The sequence below is a fragment of the Phodopus roborovskii genome, unplaced genomic scaffold (assembly GCF_943737965.1).
Source record: "Phodopus roborovskii unplaced genomic scaffold, PHOROB, whole genome shotgun sequence".
In the NCBI taxonomy this organism is placed as follows: Eukaryota; Metazoa; Chordata; class Mammalia; order Rodentia; family Cricetidae; genus Phodopus; species Phodopus roborovskii.
The window spans coordinates 29,886,539-29,905,719 of NW_026126407.1; the positions used below are offsets into that span (position 1 = coordinate 29,886,539).

Consider the following 19,181-nt stretch of genomic DNA (forward strand, 5'->3'; position numbering starts at 1 on the left):
GATAAAGAGGAAGTGGAGAGTGTCTGTCCCTTCCCCTGGCCCCACGTGTGTGAAGTGACAGTTGCTACCCCTTCTGCTCATCCCTAACAAGCTCTGCCATCCCCAAGGAGTTCTTTTCTATGCATTTTTCTAACACTTAAAAAAAAAAAGCCTATGTATCCGAATAGCTAAGTCATCCTTATACTCTGGAAGAAGGCATATGGTCCTGGGTTAGTTCACAGCCACAAGAAGTCCACAGAATTTTCTCAATTTCATCTGACTTTGGAATATAGACAAAAATTAGTCTGAAATTGGGTAGGGAATGCTTCAAGAGTCTTCAGTAAAATAGGGTTTATCTGTTTCTTGAAGTTAGTAAAAAAAAAAAAAAAAAAAAAAAACCTCACTGCCAGATTAGTTTATGTTGGAGAATACTGAGGTTTGGGAGCAGGTGGCCCTTGGCTGTTTTCTTCGATGATCACTCTGAAGATCAGAGTGCAGAGCTAGCCACACTAGTTAGCCATAGATGATAGGCAGTGGTGGCTCACACCTTTAATCCCAGCACATGGGAGGCAAAGGCAGGTGGATCTCTGTGAGTTCAAGGCCAGCCTGGGCTATGAAAGATTGATCCAGTCTAAAAAAGAAACAGAGCCAGTTGGTGGTGGCTCACACCTTTATTCCCAGGACTAGAGAGGTAGAGACAGGAGTGTTATGGCTGGGAAGAGAGAGGAATATAAGGGAGGAGACAGGAGCTCATAACATTCATTCTGAAGATTCCAAGGGACAGGATCACCCCTTTGGTTTGAGGATTCAGTATTGTTAAGAAGTCTCTCTAGTGGCTGCTCCTTTACTGCTCTCTGACCTTTCAGCATTTACCCTGATATCTGATTCTATGTTTTTATTATTAAGACCAATTAGAATTCGTACTATACTGGTCTGAGTTTTCTGGAAACCATCTAAACACAGTCTAAAGACAGGGTGGGGCTGGTGTCTGCCATCAATCTCCAGACTTCAGCTCTGCACACCCCCACTTTGGGAATGCTTGCTCTCCATGTCTGCAAATTGCAGATGAAGATAACTATCATTCATATGGAAGTTCTGAAATGAGATCATTAAGACATGTGGTGTGCCCTGCTGTTGTTTCTTGGGCCAATTTCATAATTGAGCATTTATAAGAAAATGTCTTTGTACAGATGATCACAATTGCCAGAAGATTCTAAACACTCTTCTGTCCAGCTGCTTCCAGATGCCACTTTGCATTCTTGCACTCTAGATTTATCTATTTTATTCTCCAAGCTTTGATATTTTTCTCATTTTTACTTTCTAATATCTTTGTGTGTGTTCATGTGTGTGGGGGGATGGGTGCACATGTGTGCAGATATGTGTTCATGTATGTAGAGGCCAGAGAACAACCTCAATGTCATTCCACCTTTTTATTGATGAACTCTGTTAGGTCGGGCTGGCTGGCAGCAAGCTCCAGGGAACTGCGCGTTTCCACCTCCCCAGCACTGGATTACACCACTCCAGGACTTCTGTATGTGGGTTCAGAGGACTGAACTCAGGTCTTCATGCTTTGCAAGGTGAGCATTCCCAGACTGAGCCATTTCCCACACAGCCTGCCTTGCCCTGTTTCCTAGTTTCTCGATCCCTGCACCTATCTTTATTATTTCTTTTTGCTTGAGTTTTTCCTGTTCAGAGTCAATTTCCAGTGCTGAACACGTTTTCAGTGGTAAATGTATGTCAGCCTGATGGGAGATGTCATTCTGTAAATATGTTCCTCTTACTGATTAATGAATAAAGCACTGTTGGCCAATAGGAAAGCAAGATAGGCGGGACTAGGATTCTGGAAGGAGTAGGGAGGAAATTGAAGATGGAGGATGGAGAGAGAAGGATGCCAGCCCCTCTCTCTGGTAAGATGATACCACATGAAAATACTTAGGTTAATAGAAATGGGTTAATATTTAAGACAGAGCTAGCAGATAAGAAACTAGTAACAGGCTAACAGCTTTATATCAAATACAGTGTCTCAGTGTGTTATTTGGGGCTGGCACGGCGGTAGGACCAGACTGGCAGGAAAAACCTACTCTTAACCTCAGTCCACGATGGTTTCTATGAAATTTGGCATCTAGGCTATACATTTTTCAGGAATTTCATATTTTTTCCTCATCATTTCCTCTTTTATCTAAAGTGTGAAACCTTATCAAATTTATTTTCAATTCTGTTAAGATTATTATACCAAAAAATCTTACAATGCCAACTTTGGAATTTATTGACACTTCCTTTGTGGACTGGTAGTTGATTTTCCTTTCATTTCCATTGTGTCAGCAAAAAGAATTTGCCTGGTGGGTATAAATATCCCCTATGAGCCCAGTTAAATACTGACACTCCAAACGTCAGGATTTCTATCCAGCTTTAATCTTTCTGACCCATCTGTCCTAAGAGCATGTATTCAGATTTCAGACAGAAGTTGATGACATTTCTCCTATGATACTGTCAATCATCTACATACCCATGGTTGCCATTATATAGTGATATATAAGGGTGGATGCTTTTGTATCTCATATTTTGCTACATTTGTACTTATTTATACATGCTGATTAATTTGCTTGAGCCATTTGTGTCTTTTATTCCTAGTCATAGTAGCATTTATATATGGTCACATTCTCCCCTTTTGTATTTACTTTTTTAATTTTTCTCTTTTCCTGGCTGAATTTCCTTTTTCTGGCTCATGTTACACATTTTAATTTTCTGTTAATTTTATCAGTTTCTTTTATCTTTTATGTGTATGAATGTTCTACCTGCTTGTATGTCTGTGCATCACTGTATGCCTGGTGCCTGCCAAGTCAGGTGTCTGCCCCTTGGAACTGGAGTTACAGACAGCTGTGAGCTGCCATATGGATGCTGGGAACCAAACTCAGGTCCTCTGGAAGAGCAGCCAGTGCTCTTAACTGCTGAACCATCTCTCCAGCCCTTTAAAACATCAGGTCTCCAGTTCTGCATCCCTCAACTTTAAGCAGATCTTTAGCATCCTCTCACATTTTCTGGGCTCTTTGCTTTATCTCCACTTCTGTCCCGGAAGCATGTCTCCTTCTGTAGCTTTACCCCTGAAGTCCTGTGGCCAAGGCAGGTGTTCAAAGGCTCCTGAACGATCCCTTAGATTCTTCATAAAGTATCTGGGTTCTTCAGAGATGTCTCTACACTTGATGTGGCCAACTTTAGCTACATGAATGCTGGTGACTCTGAATACTGCATGTTTATCAGCAGACATAAGCATGTCTCTTCTTGTAGCTCTGCCTTTAAAAATTAGATGTATATACCTTTTGTATACATGAGTCGACAGACATTAAAGATTTGGCTGCTAGCCAGGAGGGGTGGTGCATGCCTTTAATCCCAGTACTTGGGAGGCAGAGGCAGGCGGATCTCTGTGAGTTTGAGACCAGCCTGGTCTACAAAGTGAGTTCCTGTACAGCCAGAACTGTAACACAAAGAAAACCTGTCTTGAAAAACAAAACAGTCTGGTTGTTTACAAAACAAAACAGACAAACAACAATAGAGGGAAATCAATGACTATACATTAGTATAAATACATGTATGTTCATATGTGTGTATGCATGCAATTGTGCAGATAGAGGATAACACAGATGTAGAAAAATGTTAATATGGGGGGGGGTCTGAAATGGTTATAGAGGAATTCTTTCTTCTATTCCTTCTGCTTTTCTATCAGTCTGAGGTTACTTCAAAATTAAAACTTGAAGACTTAATGGGATCAATCAGAATGCACAGGAATTGGCTTTGGGGGGCCTCAGTTGTGGCAGTTTAAGTCTTAGAAGGAATGATGAGATACTCACACAGAAAAGCCAGAAAAGCTGAGCCTCCAGGGAGACCATGCAGGTGGCCTTTAAGCTGCTTATTTGAAACCAAGTAATAAACCGAAAGCGCAAAGTGCAGAGACCATTTTCAGGAAGCAGTCCTCGCTGATGCAAAGAAGCACTTCCTGACAGCAAGTGCCAGTGAATGAGTCACCTGGATAGATGAATTGGGGAAGTCACTCTTCCTTAAGGCCCCATGAGAGTCCCGCTCACAGCAAGATGATCAACTAAGGTTGACAGCATGAAAAGTGTGACAGATGGGGCATCCCCAAGGTAAGCCCACACAAATAAGCTTCTCATCACAAAGAGGAAAATGTTAACTGAGAAGGGGATCAGTTTGTCATCCCTCTAGCCAAGTGGTCAACTTTAGTGTCTATGACAGTGGGCCACAGAGACATGCAATGGCTTTGAGTGTGATTTAAGATAAAGGACACATTATCACTTATGGTTACCAAAAGATCAAGCAAACCTGTCTTGAGCTTTAGGTATACCTCCCAGATTCTAAAAAATATAAGAAATGGAAAAAAAGGACCTTATGGAAGCTACTACACATGGCTAGAGGGTGCACATCTTACAGGACAACCTATTTTAGCCTGTTTTCGGCTGCTATGACAGAATACTCAAGGCTGTGTAATTTATAGAGAAAGGTATTTGGTTCACAGTTCTGGAAGTTAAGGGGCATGGCTTGGCCTCTAGTGGGGGCCTCTTGCTGTAAAGCACAGATGCAGGTGTATGCTCACCAGAAAGAGGAGACCAGGACCTGCTTGGTAATAACCCACCCACCCTCAACTGGTCCAATAGTTAACTCACTGTCATGAGACCCAACCCAGACATAAGAGAATACCCCATTTCTAAAGAAAGACATGTCTCGTCATGAGAGCCTCTTGCGATCCGATCACTTCTCCCCAGGTTCTACCTTTTAGAGGTGCTGCCACCTCTCACTTCAGCTTATACTGGGGACCAACCTGTCATCACATGACCCTCTGGGACAAACAGTATCGTAATGGCTGGTCTTGAGAGTGGACTTGATGGGATTTGGACCTACCTAGGAATCACACCTCTGGGCGTGTCCATGAGGGCATTTCCAGAGTTGTGTGGCTAAGGAAATAACCATCTTGAAACTGAACAGTGCCGTCCCACTGGCTATGTGTTATGTGTTCCCCGGACTGAGGAGTAAGGAGAACGAGAGGAAATGAGTCAAGCCACCAAGCCTTCTCCATGATAATGGACATACCCTTCAAACTCTAAGCCTATTTTTGTAAGATATTTTGTCCCAGCAATGAGGAAAGGGACCAAGACAATGTCCGGGCCACATCAAAGTGGTACCATACATTTCCTTCATGGGGGAATGAGGAAATACCAGATTACAACAGCTAGAAGCCCAGCATCATCACAGATGCTGATTGGGCTCTGGCTAAAAGGACAAATTATGCTCGCGGTGACAAGCTTTTGAAGACAAGCTCAGCTGGTGCTGGCTCACAACTGTCTTGCAGGCTCCTGTGATGTTTCTGTTGGGAAAGGTCCTCCCTGGGTTCCCAGAGGTCTTTACAAACAAAAGAGAGTGAGGAATGAGGCTAGTGAACACTCTGGGCCTTGGAAAGGAGCAAGCCTGTTGCTCACTTCTTTATGCCTGGCAAGGTGTGCTACTTCTCCCCTATTTCCCCTTTCTCTGTGGTGGGAATGTAGGTGAAATGATCTTGAATTTCCCTTCCAACTCCCAGATACCAAGACAGAGAACTGAAGCAGGAAATGCTATCACAATGATCCCCGGGCTTTTAAGCCATGGAGGTGCACGTAGTTTCAGGCTTTGAGACACAGCATGGGACCAGTTCCCAGTGGTTGTAACAGAGTATCCCTTTACATCATGGTGACATTTAGCTGCAAGGGATGTGACTCACCGCCCTACCACCCCATTACTGACATTGCTGCTGACTGGTGATTCAAAATGACAAAAAAAAAAAAAAATATATATATATATATCAAAGCACTACCTTATTGTCAAAGGTAACCTTATACTTGAATTCACACAAGCAGACAATCTTCAGTGTAGTGTTGAGTAGCTGAGCACACACTAACTACATTTAGATACAGGTAGCCCTACTACAAAAACCAAACCTTGCCCAACTATCTACACAGACCATCTCAGTTAACAAAACGATTCTGGAGTTGCTGACATTGAGAGATGGAAGGTCAATAGAAGAGTTTTCCAATCTATCCCGACCTATCCCTGAACACTGAGCCTGGTGCCGAGTATCTAAACCTGTTCTAGTTCTGACAGAAAAAGAAAGTGAGCCTTTGGAGGCCTGCTACTCCTGTGGTATGAAGTTTCAAATGTCCTCAGTATTTGGAAACAGGGCTGAGATGAAAACGGCGCATCCCGTGCACAAAATCACAAGCACACAGGTACCATAAAGGCTTTAAGACATACAGAGACAGCGTGACAGGCTCTCCTGGTTACATCTCGTGAGAATAAAACTTCACCAATATTCTGAGCATATTACACAGTTTTTAAAGTCAAAACTTACTGCCATTGTTTTGGAAACAGATGCAGGGATTTGCAAAAGCTTTGTAGTGAGAGAACAGAGCAGTATTCTTCCTTGCAGATGTCTAAAATCAAGACACTTCGACATCTATTTGTGTTAAGTTTGTAATCAAAATGGTGATGTGGAAAGATACAGTCAATGGCCACTTTAAAACACACAAGAATTGGACATGCTGTACATTTCTCTTTTAAAATGTAGTTTGTATTATTTTCCACCAATCAAAACACACATAATATATTTTATTATAAAACATTAGGCAATGTTACTTTTGAGATATGCAATTTGAAAGGTCACACCTGTATTTACTACCAGCATGAGACACCAGAGGAGTCCCATCAGAAGGTAACCAGACAAGATCATCACCATCATTATGACTCACGCATCACTCAGCCCAGATGAAGCCAGTGCTGTGTTCTGTTTTAGATGCAGGCCCTGCTATCAACAAGGGCCTGTGGAGGGTTTTCTCCTTCTAACACCAGGGCTCTGGGCTTTGTGTTCTAAAGATGAGAGCACAGCCTGGTTCCGACTGCAGGCCCAGAGCTGTGAGGCACTGTGTAGCCTGTGTTCTGAGGCCGCTCTCCTACCCTGGCTGGACATGTCTGCCCTCCAGACCTGTGCTTGAAATGGGAACCCAGACCTGGAAGGGGCAGTCATTCCCCCTTTGGCTGAAAACTAAGCCAACAACAACAACAACAAAAATAAACTAACCTAGTGCAAATTCCAGATAATTATAAATTATCTGGTTTATAAAAATACATGTCCAAAATAGTGACTTCCAGGGTGTGTACAATATAAATTACAAAAATAAAATAGAAAAGATGAAAAAGTTGAGCACATTTTTCAGTTATTCATCCAACTCTGGCATTTGCCTACAAAGGTCAGTTCGAAACCATTCGCATTGTCCCAGGACCCTGGCAAATCTAGGCTCAGGAGGGAGGACCCTGAAACTGGGGTGAGGTATTTCTTTGGAGCTCTGTGGCCAGTCATAGGTGCATTTGCCTGGTGGAAGAGGGTCTTTGCAGGAGACCCTGTCCATACCAGCACAGGCTCCATCCACAACAGGCTTATTGGATATGCAGAGTAAGGGGAAAGCAGAAAGCCACTCTTAGGGGCACCTCCTGACGGTGGGACCTTGGATGCTCCCTTTACAATGTAGGGCAGACAATGCAGCTTACAAGCTCACTTTCTGTATCTCCCCTCTTAAAGACATTTCAGTGAAGTCTTTTAAAAGAATGTGCATCAGAGAGAAGACCACCGTAAGTTGTTTACATATGATGGTGGTAAAATTCATACCTGTGATTTCAGGCTTCCGGGGCCAAAATAACCTGAAGCCATAAACAGGTGTTTCTGTCTCCACCCACATGAGCATCTCCACTTTGTACCTAAAGTGTTCATACATGATAGAAAGCTAGTCCTTATTTCAAGATTAATTTTCGTTCATTAAAGGTTCCAGTGATGAGACCAACCATTAAGATACAACTGGTGCAGAAACAATCATGTATCAGATGGTACTTTTCATAAAAGTTCTTTGTAAATCTCCTCCTAGAACACACTCCATAGCTCCCAAAGTAATTGAACATAAGATATGAATTGCTAACAAAATAAGCTCAAGGGAGAGCACACTCTGAGCACAGGCAGCCAAGGAATGACCATCCCAACTCCATTTCTGCAGCATGGAACACTCAGCAGCTTACTAAATCCTGAGTCATTTACAGACCAGAATATCAAAGTATCGATTTCAGGTGAGCAGTTTTAAATCAGAAAACAGTCAAGAGTGAATCGCTACTCTCTAGGGTATTTCTTCTTACTCTTCTGAAGAATGTTTCCAGAACATTCATGGACTTCCCTTAGGAAAAGGCAATGCCTCCACAAAATGGAAAGTGGCAGCAGCAAACTGCACAGTCAGTGAGCCCTGCCTCTTAATAGACCACATGCTCTTGTTGGCCCTGGCTTCTGTCAGTGACAAAGACCAGTTAGGAGGGAATGCTGCAGAAGGGAAGGCTGTGAGACCCAATCACCTTTCACCTTGAATGAAGAGAGGGGACAAAGAATGGGTGGGCTCTGGGGAGGGAGGCACTGTCCAGTGGCTGTTCCAGAGAGGCCACTGTCTGCTCTATGCCAACACTAGACAGTGGGTTCAGGAATCTCTGCCGCCAGCATTCTATTGAGATGAGTGCTTTATGATATGGAGGAGTCTAAATCTATGTCCAGAGGAGATATGTGGGCAGGATTCAAAGTGATGTATGCCTTAAGCAGCACAAAGTACAACTGGAAATTTTGTCATGCAGAAAGCTGTATGTAAAGTTACCCCACATTGGGCAGTTTAAAGGACACAAGAGTGTCTATATAAAGAACTTGGTTTTAGCAGCGGTAATTCTCAGCCCAAAACATCACAAATTTAATAAAAGCTGTGTTTTTATTTATTAAATAAATTTAATTATATTCTTTCTGAAATACAAAAGATAGAATAAATCATACCATAAAAGTGGGTAAGATACGATAATATGAAGGTGGCCAATTAATACACATAATTTTTTGTGTGTGTACAGACACCAAATTACTAAAGAAGATTAAGAGATTATTCTAGAAGCAGAACTACCTGGAAGATTATTTGGCATTTAAATACTGATTCCCAAATGCTACATGGGCAAGTTTAAGCAAGCATTTGTGGTCACATGCATACGAGTCCCCACGGTTACACATGAGCTGTCACCACGGACACCACACAACTTGGAAAAGAAACTCATCTAGTCTAATTGCTCACCTGAAATGATCTTGAACAAAATCTCTAACAGTGTGGTTTGTACTTTTTCTTCAGACATAGTCTGCCTCATTTTATAGTCTAAGCAGGCAATCCTATTGGAACTGAGCAGGGGCAAGGCATCGTGTTTCTTACATGCAGAACATGGAGTTTTTCAATTTGGTTCCATCAACTCCCATGTGCTTCGGGGCCATGGAAGCGAGAGTTCCTTCACAGATAAGTGCACTGTCTCCAACGTATCATCGACAGCCTTCAAGGGGTCCTGTTGAGGCATCGAGACTGCTGTCCGTGTCTGAGGCCAGTGTGTGCTCAGTGGACATGGACGAGATGTCATTGATGGATGAAGACTGAGAAGGGGTGGCCTTGCTGCTTACTGCTGCATCTGTGCTAAGAGAACCAAATGGAATAAAACCTGAGGCACAGGGCTCCAAGCCACTTCCTGACTCCGTGCTTTGCAGTTTACTGATTGTAATGATTAACAGAACCAAGAAACTGGTCAACTATACTTTTGAGCTACTGGGATTTTTCCTTGAGTCCTTCTTTGGTTCAATTTCCAAACAGTCTTGGCTTTCCCTACAATGTTCTCTTTTTCTTTCCTGTGGACAATGTGTATGTTATCATGTATGATCATTTTGATTACTGAAAAAGATATACCCACTGACTTCAAATAGATGTTAAAGGAAATGGATGAATTTATCCTACAATTACCACAGGAGGCTTAGGCCTAAGTGGGGTTTGAGTGTTGAGGGACATTTCATTTACAACAGACACTTCACCTACAGAAAAAAAGAATCAGGATTCAAGTAAATCTTTTGTTATAAAAATGCCTTCTGAAATATACACCCCAAAAAGGAAATGGCTAGTGCCTGCTACGGATTTTATTTTTGTTTAATGAGGCTAAAAACTGTTATTTTAACTTCAAAGGAAAATAAAGCTATCCTATTTCCTACTACACATGTGTTAGTATGGTTTGAGCAAAACTAAAACATGCAGGATCTTAGGTCTGCACAAACGTCCACCTTTTTCTAAGCTGGATGGGATCAGTGCACAGAGGGCCACACATTTTAAGTCTTCAAATCCAATCTCTTGCTCTCTAAAAGCTGACAGCAGCTGCTGCAAGTCCCAACAGGAATGTCTCAAATGCAGTTAGTTAGGGCCTGTCACCTCAAAAGAGTGACTGCATCAGGACATGCAAGAAGGTGGCTACATCACACCACAGTGGCCCATGTGTATTAACACATCATTGCCTTTATAAACACTGAATAGACAAAATATTAGACAACAAAATTAAAGCAATCACCAACCTGAAGGCTGGTCCTTTACACCATTCTTGCTTCTTTCTTCCCAGTCCATTACTTCTTTGTAAATTAGTTCTTCAAAGAGAAACAGAAGTTAAGATGCTCTGTCATTTCCCCTGAACCCAAACTCTGCCTCCACATCCCTGGAGCTACCCAGGGGCACCAGGATTTCTCAACTTCCTTTGGATACCACATAAATTATGAGGGGTTCACATTCTCATACTGCAAACATACACTGTGAGCATTGCCATGATGAGTGTGTACGTGTGTGGGTCACTGTCCTGCCAGTCTGAAGAGTCTATAATCAGTGTTGGCCTGTACTGACTTTGGCCCTTAATCTCTAAAGGCCCTGCTTCTGAATGAAAGTTTCCAAGTTCTGTTTCTTTGTTAACCACCTTAGTTTACTATGGCTGTGTGGCTCATCTCAAAGATACCTTCTTGCCTCTTTTTTGGGAAATTTCCTTCAAACTAGATTTTAAAACATAAAACTATATGGCCTGTACATTGGGTTTGCTCCACAAATTCCCATGCTATCAACATGAGTGTAACACACTAATGTCAAGGCCACACATCAATATGTGATCAATATGTGTTAATGGAAAGTCTTTGGGTTTCACCTGAAGCAAGCTATGATGTCACACATGTTCTACTCTAACACTGCTTAGAGTCACAGTCTTCCTCTGCTGGGAAGTAGGGAGAGAGGACATTGGGGCTTCTGGGTCTCAAGGTCCTTCCCAAGAGTCTGGTATCAAAAAAATAGTGAGAGTAGGTTCTGTAGAACTACGAGAATTTCATAAGTAAGGATCAAAACACATTGCTTTACCTTTCCACTCTTCAATTGCATGCTCTCTTTCTTCCAACTGGGCATCATAAATTTGAGGTGGTGGCTGAAAATTAAATGTCATGTCAGGTCAATAGCTTAAAACTAGTGGGGCATAATGGGCAGATAACACTACTTAGAATGTTTTGAATCTACTAATAACATGGATTTAGCTTAATTAACATTAGTACAATTTTTTGTAAGCATAATATATTTTATCACTTTTAAAATATCAAGCAATTAGAGTTAACCAAAGCAAGCTATAAATAATAGTCCTCAATAATCATATGACCACAAAATGCTCTGCAAATATAGCCCAAAGGAAATTATAAAATGAATAACCGTAGGCAGATTGAGGTTCCCGGGGTAAGGCTGTATGGGAGCTGAATGAGGTGTAGTACTTTCTTAGAACACACTTCAGCTAATAATTCTTTATGACAGGGCACCCATGTCCAAGCCACAGGTGCATGAATAGAACATTCCACAATTGGCTATTGATAAATCCAATTCTTTTGATATAACAATATCAAAATGGCAGCTAAATCTATACCCAGGACTCAGCAGTGTGTTCCACAGCTGGCATGAAGTAAATGCCCCACTGTGTTATAATTTTACTCATAGCTAAAGATCATTCACACAAATGATGCTATGAGAAAACACATGAGAGACTGAGATGCCTAGATGTGGTGGGAAGGTATGAGCTAGTGTGTCATTTGAGAAGGCTACTTAGCCTCTCTGATTTCAAGGTCTAAATAAGATGTCAGCAAAGCCCAAGGCCTAACGCCAGGCATGAAGCAAATGCTTCATGAATTATTATTACATATCAGCTTTATAAACATAAGGACTAGACTACCATACCACACTCATGTGCACTCCTGAGTACACAACTCTGTAGCTATAGCCCCAGAAGCAAGTGCCCCTAAGGGGTACTGACCAAGGCTTCAGATAGTACTTGTTCTATTTTTAAAGTCAGGGCCCTAAAACCAACAACCTGCTATCCCCATGTAGCCATTCTGGACCAACAGAGAAAAGATTCAAAGACAGTGGGCCCTGGATATAAAATTGAGCCCTCTACACAGACGCCTTTCCCAAACAGACACTTACCGCTTCTGCTTCAGCGGGGTCATACCAAACAGTAATATATGGGTGACGCAAGGCTTCGTCCACAGAGATCCGCTTGTCAGGATCAATCACTAACATTTTTGATAACAGATCTCTGGCTTGACTTGCTAGGGCACAAACAAATGGCGTATTTACTTTGCTACCGTGGAAAAGAGAAAACCACACAATACAGAACCAAATGTGATAGAGGAGGGTACAGAGATACACAGACTTCAAGAAATGTTTAAAGGTTCAAGATCAACACACACTCAATCTTGAAAAGTCCAACGGCCACCATCACAGGCCAAGCTTTCAGCATGGGAGATGGAGGTGCCAGAGGTGGCAGCCTCAGACCAGTGTCCAGATGACCTAACACTATGAGGCATAGCAAACAAGATGCCAGGCACCTCTCTTAGGCTGCTGTTGCTAGGAGTGTGGACATGAAGGGCCAGGAGTATTTTTTCTTTTGTGTCACAGTAGAACAATGTAAAAACCTTCCCTTTTGTCAGACCATTAGAGACACTATTTTAGTGTTTCTAACATACATGGGTTTTACAGCTCAAACATTAGAGAAACAAGTGTAGAATAAAAGAAAGCCTTACTTTTTATTTTGTCTCGCTCAGATTCTGATGGAAATATCCAATCTGGAAAGAGCTCTTCAAATTTAATTCCAGGATACTTTGGTCTGTTTTCCACATAATTCCTCACAGTTGGCTGAAGTTTCTTCATGAACTCAGCGGACGGTGTTCCTAGCTGTTCAATAACTTTATTCCACTGATCAATATCTAAGGATTCTCTTGAGGAAAATACAACTGAAATGCTTCATAGCCATAATACATACAGTACCATCATGCAAAAGAAAATTATATTTATATCTATGGACAAGTAAGTAACTAGGACACCCACAGGGTCAGCAAAAACATTTTGGAATAATATTTAAATAAGGTTTGGTTTTTAAATTACTTAACAAAAACTCTCATTCTCTGCATCTTAAAAAACTATGATTATGGTTCATTAAATCAACATAATCTGTAAGTTTTCTGTTATAATTAAAAATAAAATTATGACAAAAATGATTCAACCTATGATATAAATGATTAAACATGAAATAAACAAATATTACATAAGCAAATGGAAATTAATTTTCATACTAGAGCTACCTTTGACTCACAGGTCTCTAAAGGAGAGAAGAGCTGGAGAGACCATCTGACCTGTCTCATAGCTGGGCAGTAGAGCCTGTGAGACAGGCTGACCATGGGAAGCATGCAGAGGGAAGGGGCAGGGCCCAGGTTCGGGCCTTTCCCGTGGACCACACTCCCTCCTGAAACTGCCTTAGACAATGATGCTTTCAGAGGCCATTATGTTTCACTTGGCACCAGCTTATCCTGTCAGCATCTAGTGATGTACTGTTCCTTCCTTTTAACGTGCACGAGCTGGGTTTCAGAGTGAGTGAGTTCTACCCTCTCAAGGTTGCTGGGGTCAGTCCCCAGGAGCAACTTCCTCACTTGGACATGCAGGTGACACCAGCTTTGCCTAGCTCTCAGGGTGCTCGTTAGGCTTAGGGTGACTGGGACAATGTCTGTGGAAAGTGATGCTGAAGCTGTAAACAGTCACACAAAACAATGCAGGCTATGAAGTCACATAAGAGGAGCTTGGAAAGTGACAGGCTTTCTCAGAATGTGTGTTTATACCATTGGAACATCATCTAGGGCCAGTCACAGAAACTCAGGCCTTTCAGAGTGTTTGTTTGGAGGGCCTACTCAGGAAATGGGTTCAGAGAGTGAAACCCTGAGTGTTCTTCTTCTCCTCTCCTTTTATGCTCTTTGACAAATCGGGATTATGCACAAGTTTTATTTTGTCACTTAGCCAAAACAGGAAACCTGGCCAACAGTATCCCTCTCACCATGTACTTTTAACACCTCCTTCCTCATGCTCATTCCTCACTGTGAAGACTAATCCTAAGAACAATGTAACGCCCCCACCCCCGTATCTCTGTGCCACTTACCACTGGGAACCATCTGGACTTCTGGCCAAGCCCACCTACCTTCTCCTCTCACCTACTGAAGGACAAGTGTCTCATATGCTTATTTCTTGATGCTCCTCCCGCAACGTGATCTCTACTGGAACCTTCTGCCATCATTCAGACATAATGCTCTCTTCCAAGTTAACAACAGCCACTTTCCTGCGACACCCCTAGCCTGTTTACTGATGTCTGCATCTTATTCCTATCTCCTTGTCTTCTTCTAAATGTACTCTCATCAGGCTTCTCTCCCCAGTCATCTGGAGAACTGTTTCCATTAAGGTTGCCAGGGGTAACCACTAGACTCAATGGTAAGTTCTGAGCCCTTCCTCCTTTTCCTTAGTCCCTAATCCTTTGTTCATCTCTTCAATGCTTAGTACCAGCTCAAGGTTTCAGTGCTATCAATAAAACAATGATGTCCACATTCCTTTCTTTATTCCAAATCTTTGCCTTGTACTGCACACTTGATAGATTAGATGCTCCGAATCCACAAAGTCATTTGAAAGTTATCCCCTCAGAGCAGACTCCAGGGCCAACCAACTGGCCTAGTGTGAGCCTCACCATCTCTTTCTGGGTGACTAACAGCCTCTGCAGTGTCTCCTGCTTTTACCATCCTCAAGTCAGCTTGGCAATGAGTCTTTTACACTTCACTTGGATGAAGCACCTAGAAATGGGCTGTCTCTCTCTCTCACTCTCTCTCTCTGTCTCTCTCTCTCTCTCTCTGTGTGTGTGTGTTTGTGTATGTAAATCTAGATTCGATGGCAGGGAGGTGTCATGGGGTGGGAGTGGGCTTTACCTGAGTGGACCTTCTGGGTGAATGGAGCACAGGTCTTTCATTTTAAAAAATAGGAAGCCCTGGCCCAGTGAGACCTGAGTTCCTCCAGGATGCACAGCTGCCATGAGGAGCTATCTGAACTTGGGCTTCGGGTGGCCAGGCTGAATTGAAGTGTCTTCTTTCTCAGAAGCCACAGTAAGGACAGCAGTTACTTTTCTACCAAGGTCACAAAGCACACCTCTAGAGAACCTCAACTTTCTATATCACCCAAATTTTCAATTTAATCTTTGAAAACGTGAGCAAAACTTTCTTTAGAGAATTACGTTAATTTCTGTGTGACTTTAAAGCACTTTAGGGTGACCTTATATATAAAACATCAGCTATTGTAATTATAATTTAAAATAAAATAGGGTTTCTCTGTGTAGCCTTAGCTGTCCTGGAACTCACTTTGTAGACCAGGCTGGCCTCAAATTCACAGAGATCCATCTGCTTCTGCCTCCTAAGTGCTGGGACTAAAGGAGTGTGCCACCACTGCCCAGTAGGAGAAAGTAAGTCTTAATGGAAAGAAAAGGTCTAAAACAAATAAGAACTGGCACAAATTTATGACTGCCAAATTGTAGCCTATCACAGTAACATCCCAAGTCCACATGGTATTCCTAAGTCATTGGTTTCAAAGTACCTCAACTTTTCCTTAGTTGATTTTACTTGCAAAATAGACTTATTTATAACTTGGAACAGATAAATCCAAGGTAAAGTTATAGAAAAATGGCAGAGAAAATCTTAGAGAAAAATAAAATTTTATACTTTGTAATTTATCATAAAAATGTAAAGATCAACAAATAGTGGAATAAAATATTTCATTCTAAGCTCATGTTGTGAGGAATTCATATTTTAAGAAAGTTGTCTTCATGAAATTATAAAACTACAACACTTTTTGTGAAGCAGACACACTCCAAACCCTGACTGCAGAGCCTGTTCCCATGAACTATGGGTCTGCTACAAGCTTTCATAACAAAAACAAAGTCAAAACCAATGAAAACATAAGGGGGTTAGAACACAAATGGAAAGGCACACACGAGAAGCATGTTAGTGTGGAGAATGCGGGAGATGGAAGAATGCGAAGGAGAGAGAGCTAGAGCCGCTCGCTGTGCTGTCTGCTCCCTTTGCCCTACATGCTGGTGTGACTTGCTGACCACCGTATGAGTCATCTCTTGTGTTTAAATTTACCTTCCCCAGGGTGTCACACATACCCTTCTGCCTGGACTCTTTAGACAAGTCTATAAAATGTCAACAAAGCAACAAAGCGTCTAACCATTTTACTTAAGTGTGCATAGTCTGCTGCAGCTCTGACATCATACCAGTAACTAACAAAAATCATATATGACTTAAACCACACATGCATGTTATTCTATTAAATTTATACTGCACCTTTCCTAGTTAATTAATAGAATAAACTAATTTATAAAATAGTATTTCTACTTAAATACCAGAATTTATTTGTCAAAGATAAGTAATTTTACACATCCAGCTATTTCTGATAAAAGGGCTAATATGAATGGTTTAGCTTAACCCCAAGTCTTTTCAAAACTGTTAGAGGTATTCGAGGGAGAAGAAAATGTAAAACTGAATCACTTGGTCTTTGACACTAATTTAACAAGTGTAACGAAGACCCCGAGAACGCAGTCCACATCCCGACAGTTCCTTCTGAGCACTCTGTAAGTAGGTGCAACCATGCTGCCCTTGGCATGGAAATCATGGCCAGGGTCAAAGTCCTGGGGAAGGATACGGTCAGTGCCTTGGAATATCACACAACCTTTCACCAGCTCTCCCATGATGCAACCCACTGACCAGATATCAACTGAAAATAAAATGAAATGATAAAATTATGAAGTGTCATGAACAAAACAAAAGTGAGGAAAAAGGAATTCCAACAGTGTACTAGACACACAAATGTGGACAAGTAAGTGGCTTGCTAAGGGTGACTGCTGACCTCTACGTTAGCCTTCAGTTTGCAGGAATCTGTGATTTTAGTGCCAAAGGGTCTAATACTTTACAGCTTAAAAATAAAACAAAACAAAACAAAAAAGGAACAAACAAACAAAAAACCAAACACAGAAATGAACATGAAATTCTCAGGGCCACATCCCCCCAGCCCCACCCCAGCCTCCAAGGCTGAGTGCTGGGTCTCTCCCTGTGAAGGATACAGTCTCTTCCTGGGAACAGGACTTTATGGAGGACCATTTCTGCCATGATGCACCCGACAGACCAGATGTCCACTACCAAATATCAGGTGATTAAAAAACAGCCAGAGACCTTGTGTCTCTGTTTCTAAACCACCTCCCAAACTCGGGCAGCCCCAGGAAACACTCATCAGATGGAACTTGGGCAAAATCCTAACACCAAATCTGAATGACCATTTTCTAAATTGCCTCAACAGAAAGGTGGCAGCCAATAAAGGAAGGCTAGATACAGGGCAAAGCCCTTCTTGAGCATGGTTTGCTGCTGTCATCTGTCCTCCTAGGTGGGACCAAGCATGGGGCTTGGCTGAGCCTCAGCCAGGGGAGAGCTAAACACAGGCAGCGAATGGAGGGCATTGTGCCTCTCAGAGAGGCTACAGAGCATCCACATAAACTCACATTCAAACTCATCTCAAAAGACTTCAGCAAAATTCCACAGTTGTTCTCTCCTTTACTCTTTCTTATAAATAATCACAAATGTTTGTTAAAAATTAAGCTTAGTTTATATTTAGTTGGCACTGCTAGAACAAGTGAAGTTTTGATGTTAAAAAAAAAAAAAGAAAGAAAGAAAGAAGGAAAGAAGGAGCAGTGAAATCAGTCTATATCATTGGCTACCAGGGGGTGCAGGGCCTAGGGTTATGGGTCATATGGGTGTGCCCGCTGAAAGCTGATCACTCAGCACTGCACGTCTATGAGCACTCTAAATTAAAGTAGATTTTAAGTTAAGCATGGTAGCACACGCCTTTAACTCCAGCATTCAGGAGGCAGAGGCAGGCAGAGTTCTATGAGTTTGAGGACAGCCAGAGTTGGAAGAAGAAGAAGAAAAAAAAGAATTTGACAAATGTTAATACAAAATAAATGATTTCTAATCTGTGGAATACAGGCATCTATATACAGCATGGTGTTCAAACTGTATCTCACATAGTCCTTGAGGAAGGTCATGCCAGTGATGACGGGAGCACTACTTAACTGTTTAGTGCCTGTAGTCCTAAATATACTTACCATTCTCTTTGTAGCCCATGCCCAGGATGACTTCTGGAGCCCGATAATAGCGAGTCACCACATAGGGAGTCATCATAAAGTTGGTGCAGGCTGTCCGAGCCAGGCCAAAGTCAAGGATCTTAAGAGTACAGTCTGATTTTACTACAATGTTGCTAGGCTTCAAATCCTAGAAAACAAACAGTTAGCTATTTAAATGAATCACAGCATACTAAATACACAATTTCGTACTGTCAAGGGCTGTGAGTAGCTACTGAAGTGTGAGAATGAGGAGGCATTATGGGATGTGAGACCCCCACCTCCAAACAAGTTGCCTCTCACTACCACTTGCTTCTTTGCTCAAAATTTGAGAGCCTGCAAGTCTCTTATATAATATGGAGTGACATATACATATAATCTACACACAACCTCTGGGATCCTCTTATCTCTAAATGATTATAATACATAAAACAATGTTATTGTTTAGGGGATAACTACACACAAAAAAGCTTGTATATGTTCAGTACAGATGAAATTTTCGTTTTCCAAACACTTTTGATCTGCAGCCAGCTGAATCCATTGATCTAGAAGCCAAGGGTATGGAGGTACTTTGGCCAGCAGTCCTTGGCATCTAGGCTGCATGAGCAAGGATGGCTGCAGCAGCACTACTTCTAACAAAGACAAATCAACACAGAACTGGAAATCACTCAACAGTGAAAGCCTCCATCTGTCAAAGGAGCCCTAGAGAACGGGAGGGAAAACAGCCCCTAGTCTAAAACAGCCACTCTGTCTGAAAACTGTAA

General features: G+C 41.9%; 1 protein-coding gene across 5 annotated transcripts in view; it reads right to left on the reverse strand.

Annotated features, from left to right (window-relative positions):
- Positions 1-6,567: 6,567 nt before the first annotated feature.
- Positions 6,568-19,181, reverse strand: part of Mapk9 (mitogen-activated protein kinase 9) — a 41,661-nt gene continuing 29,047 nt past the window's right edge. For 2 of the 5 annotated variants that reach the window (XM_051180827.1, XM_051180830.1), the window contains exons 6-12: positions 18,403-18,568; positions 16,950-17,021; positions 12,971-13,153; positions 12,372-12,496; positions 11,271-11,334; positions 10,454-10,522; positions 6,568-9,531 (exon numbers count right to left, since the gene is read on the reverse strand). In XM_051180827.1, coding sequence (XP_051036784.1) covers positions 9,389-9,531; positions 10,454-10,522; positions 11,271-11,334; positions 12,372-12,496; positions 12,971-13,153; positions 16,950-17,021; positions 18,403-18,568 — 822 coding nt within the window. In that variant the 3' untranslated portion in view covers positions 6,568-9,388. Of the gene's footprint in view, positions 9,537-10,453; positions 10,523-11,270; positions 11,335-12,371; positions 12,497-12,970; positions 13,154-16,949; positions 17,022-17,367; positions 17,440-18,402; positions 18,569-19,181 lie in introns of all 5 variants that reach the window. The other 3 variants (XM_051180829.1, XM_051180831.1, XM_051180832.1) reach the window with 2 other exon arrangements.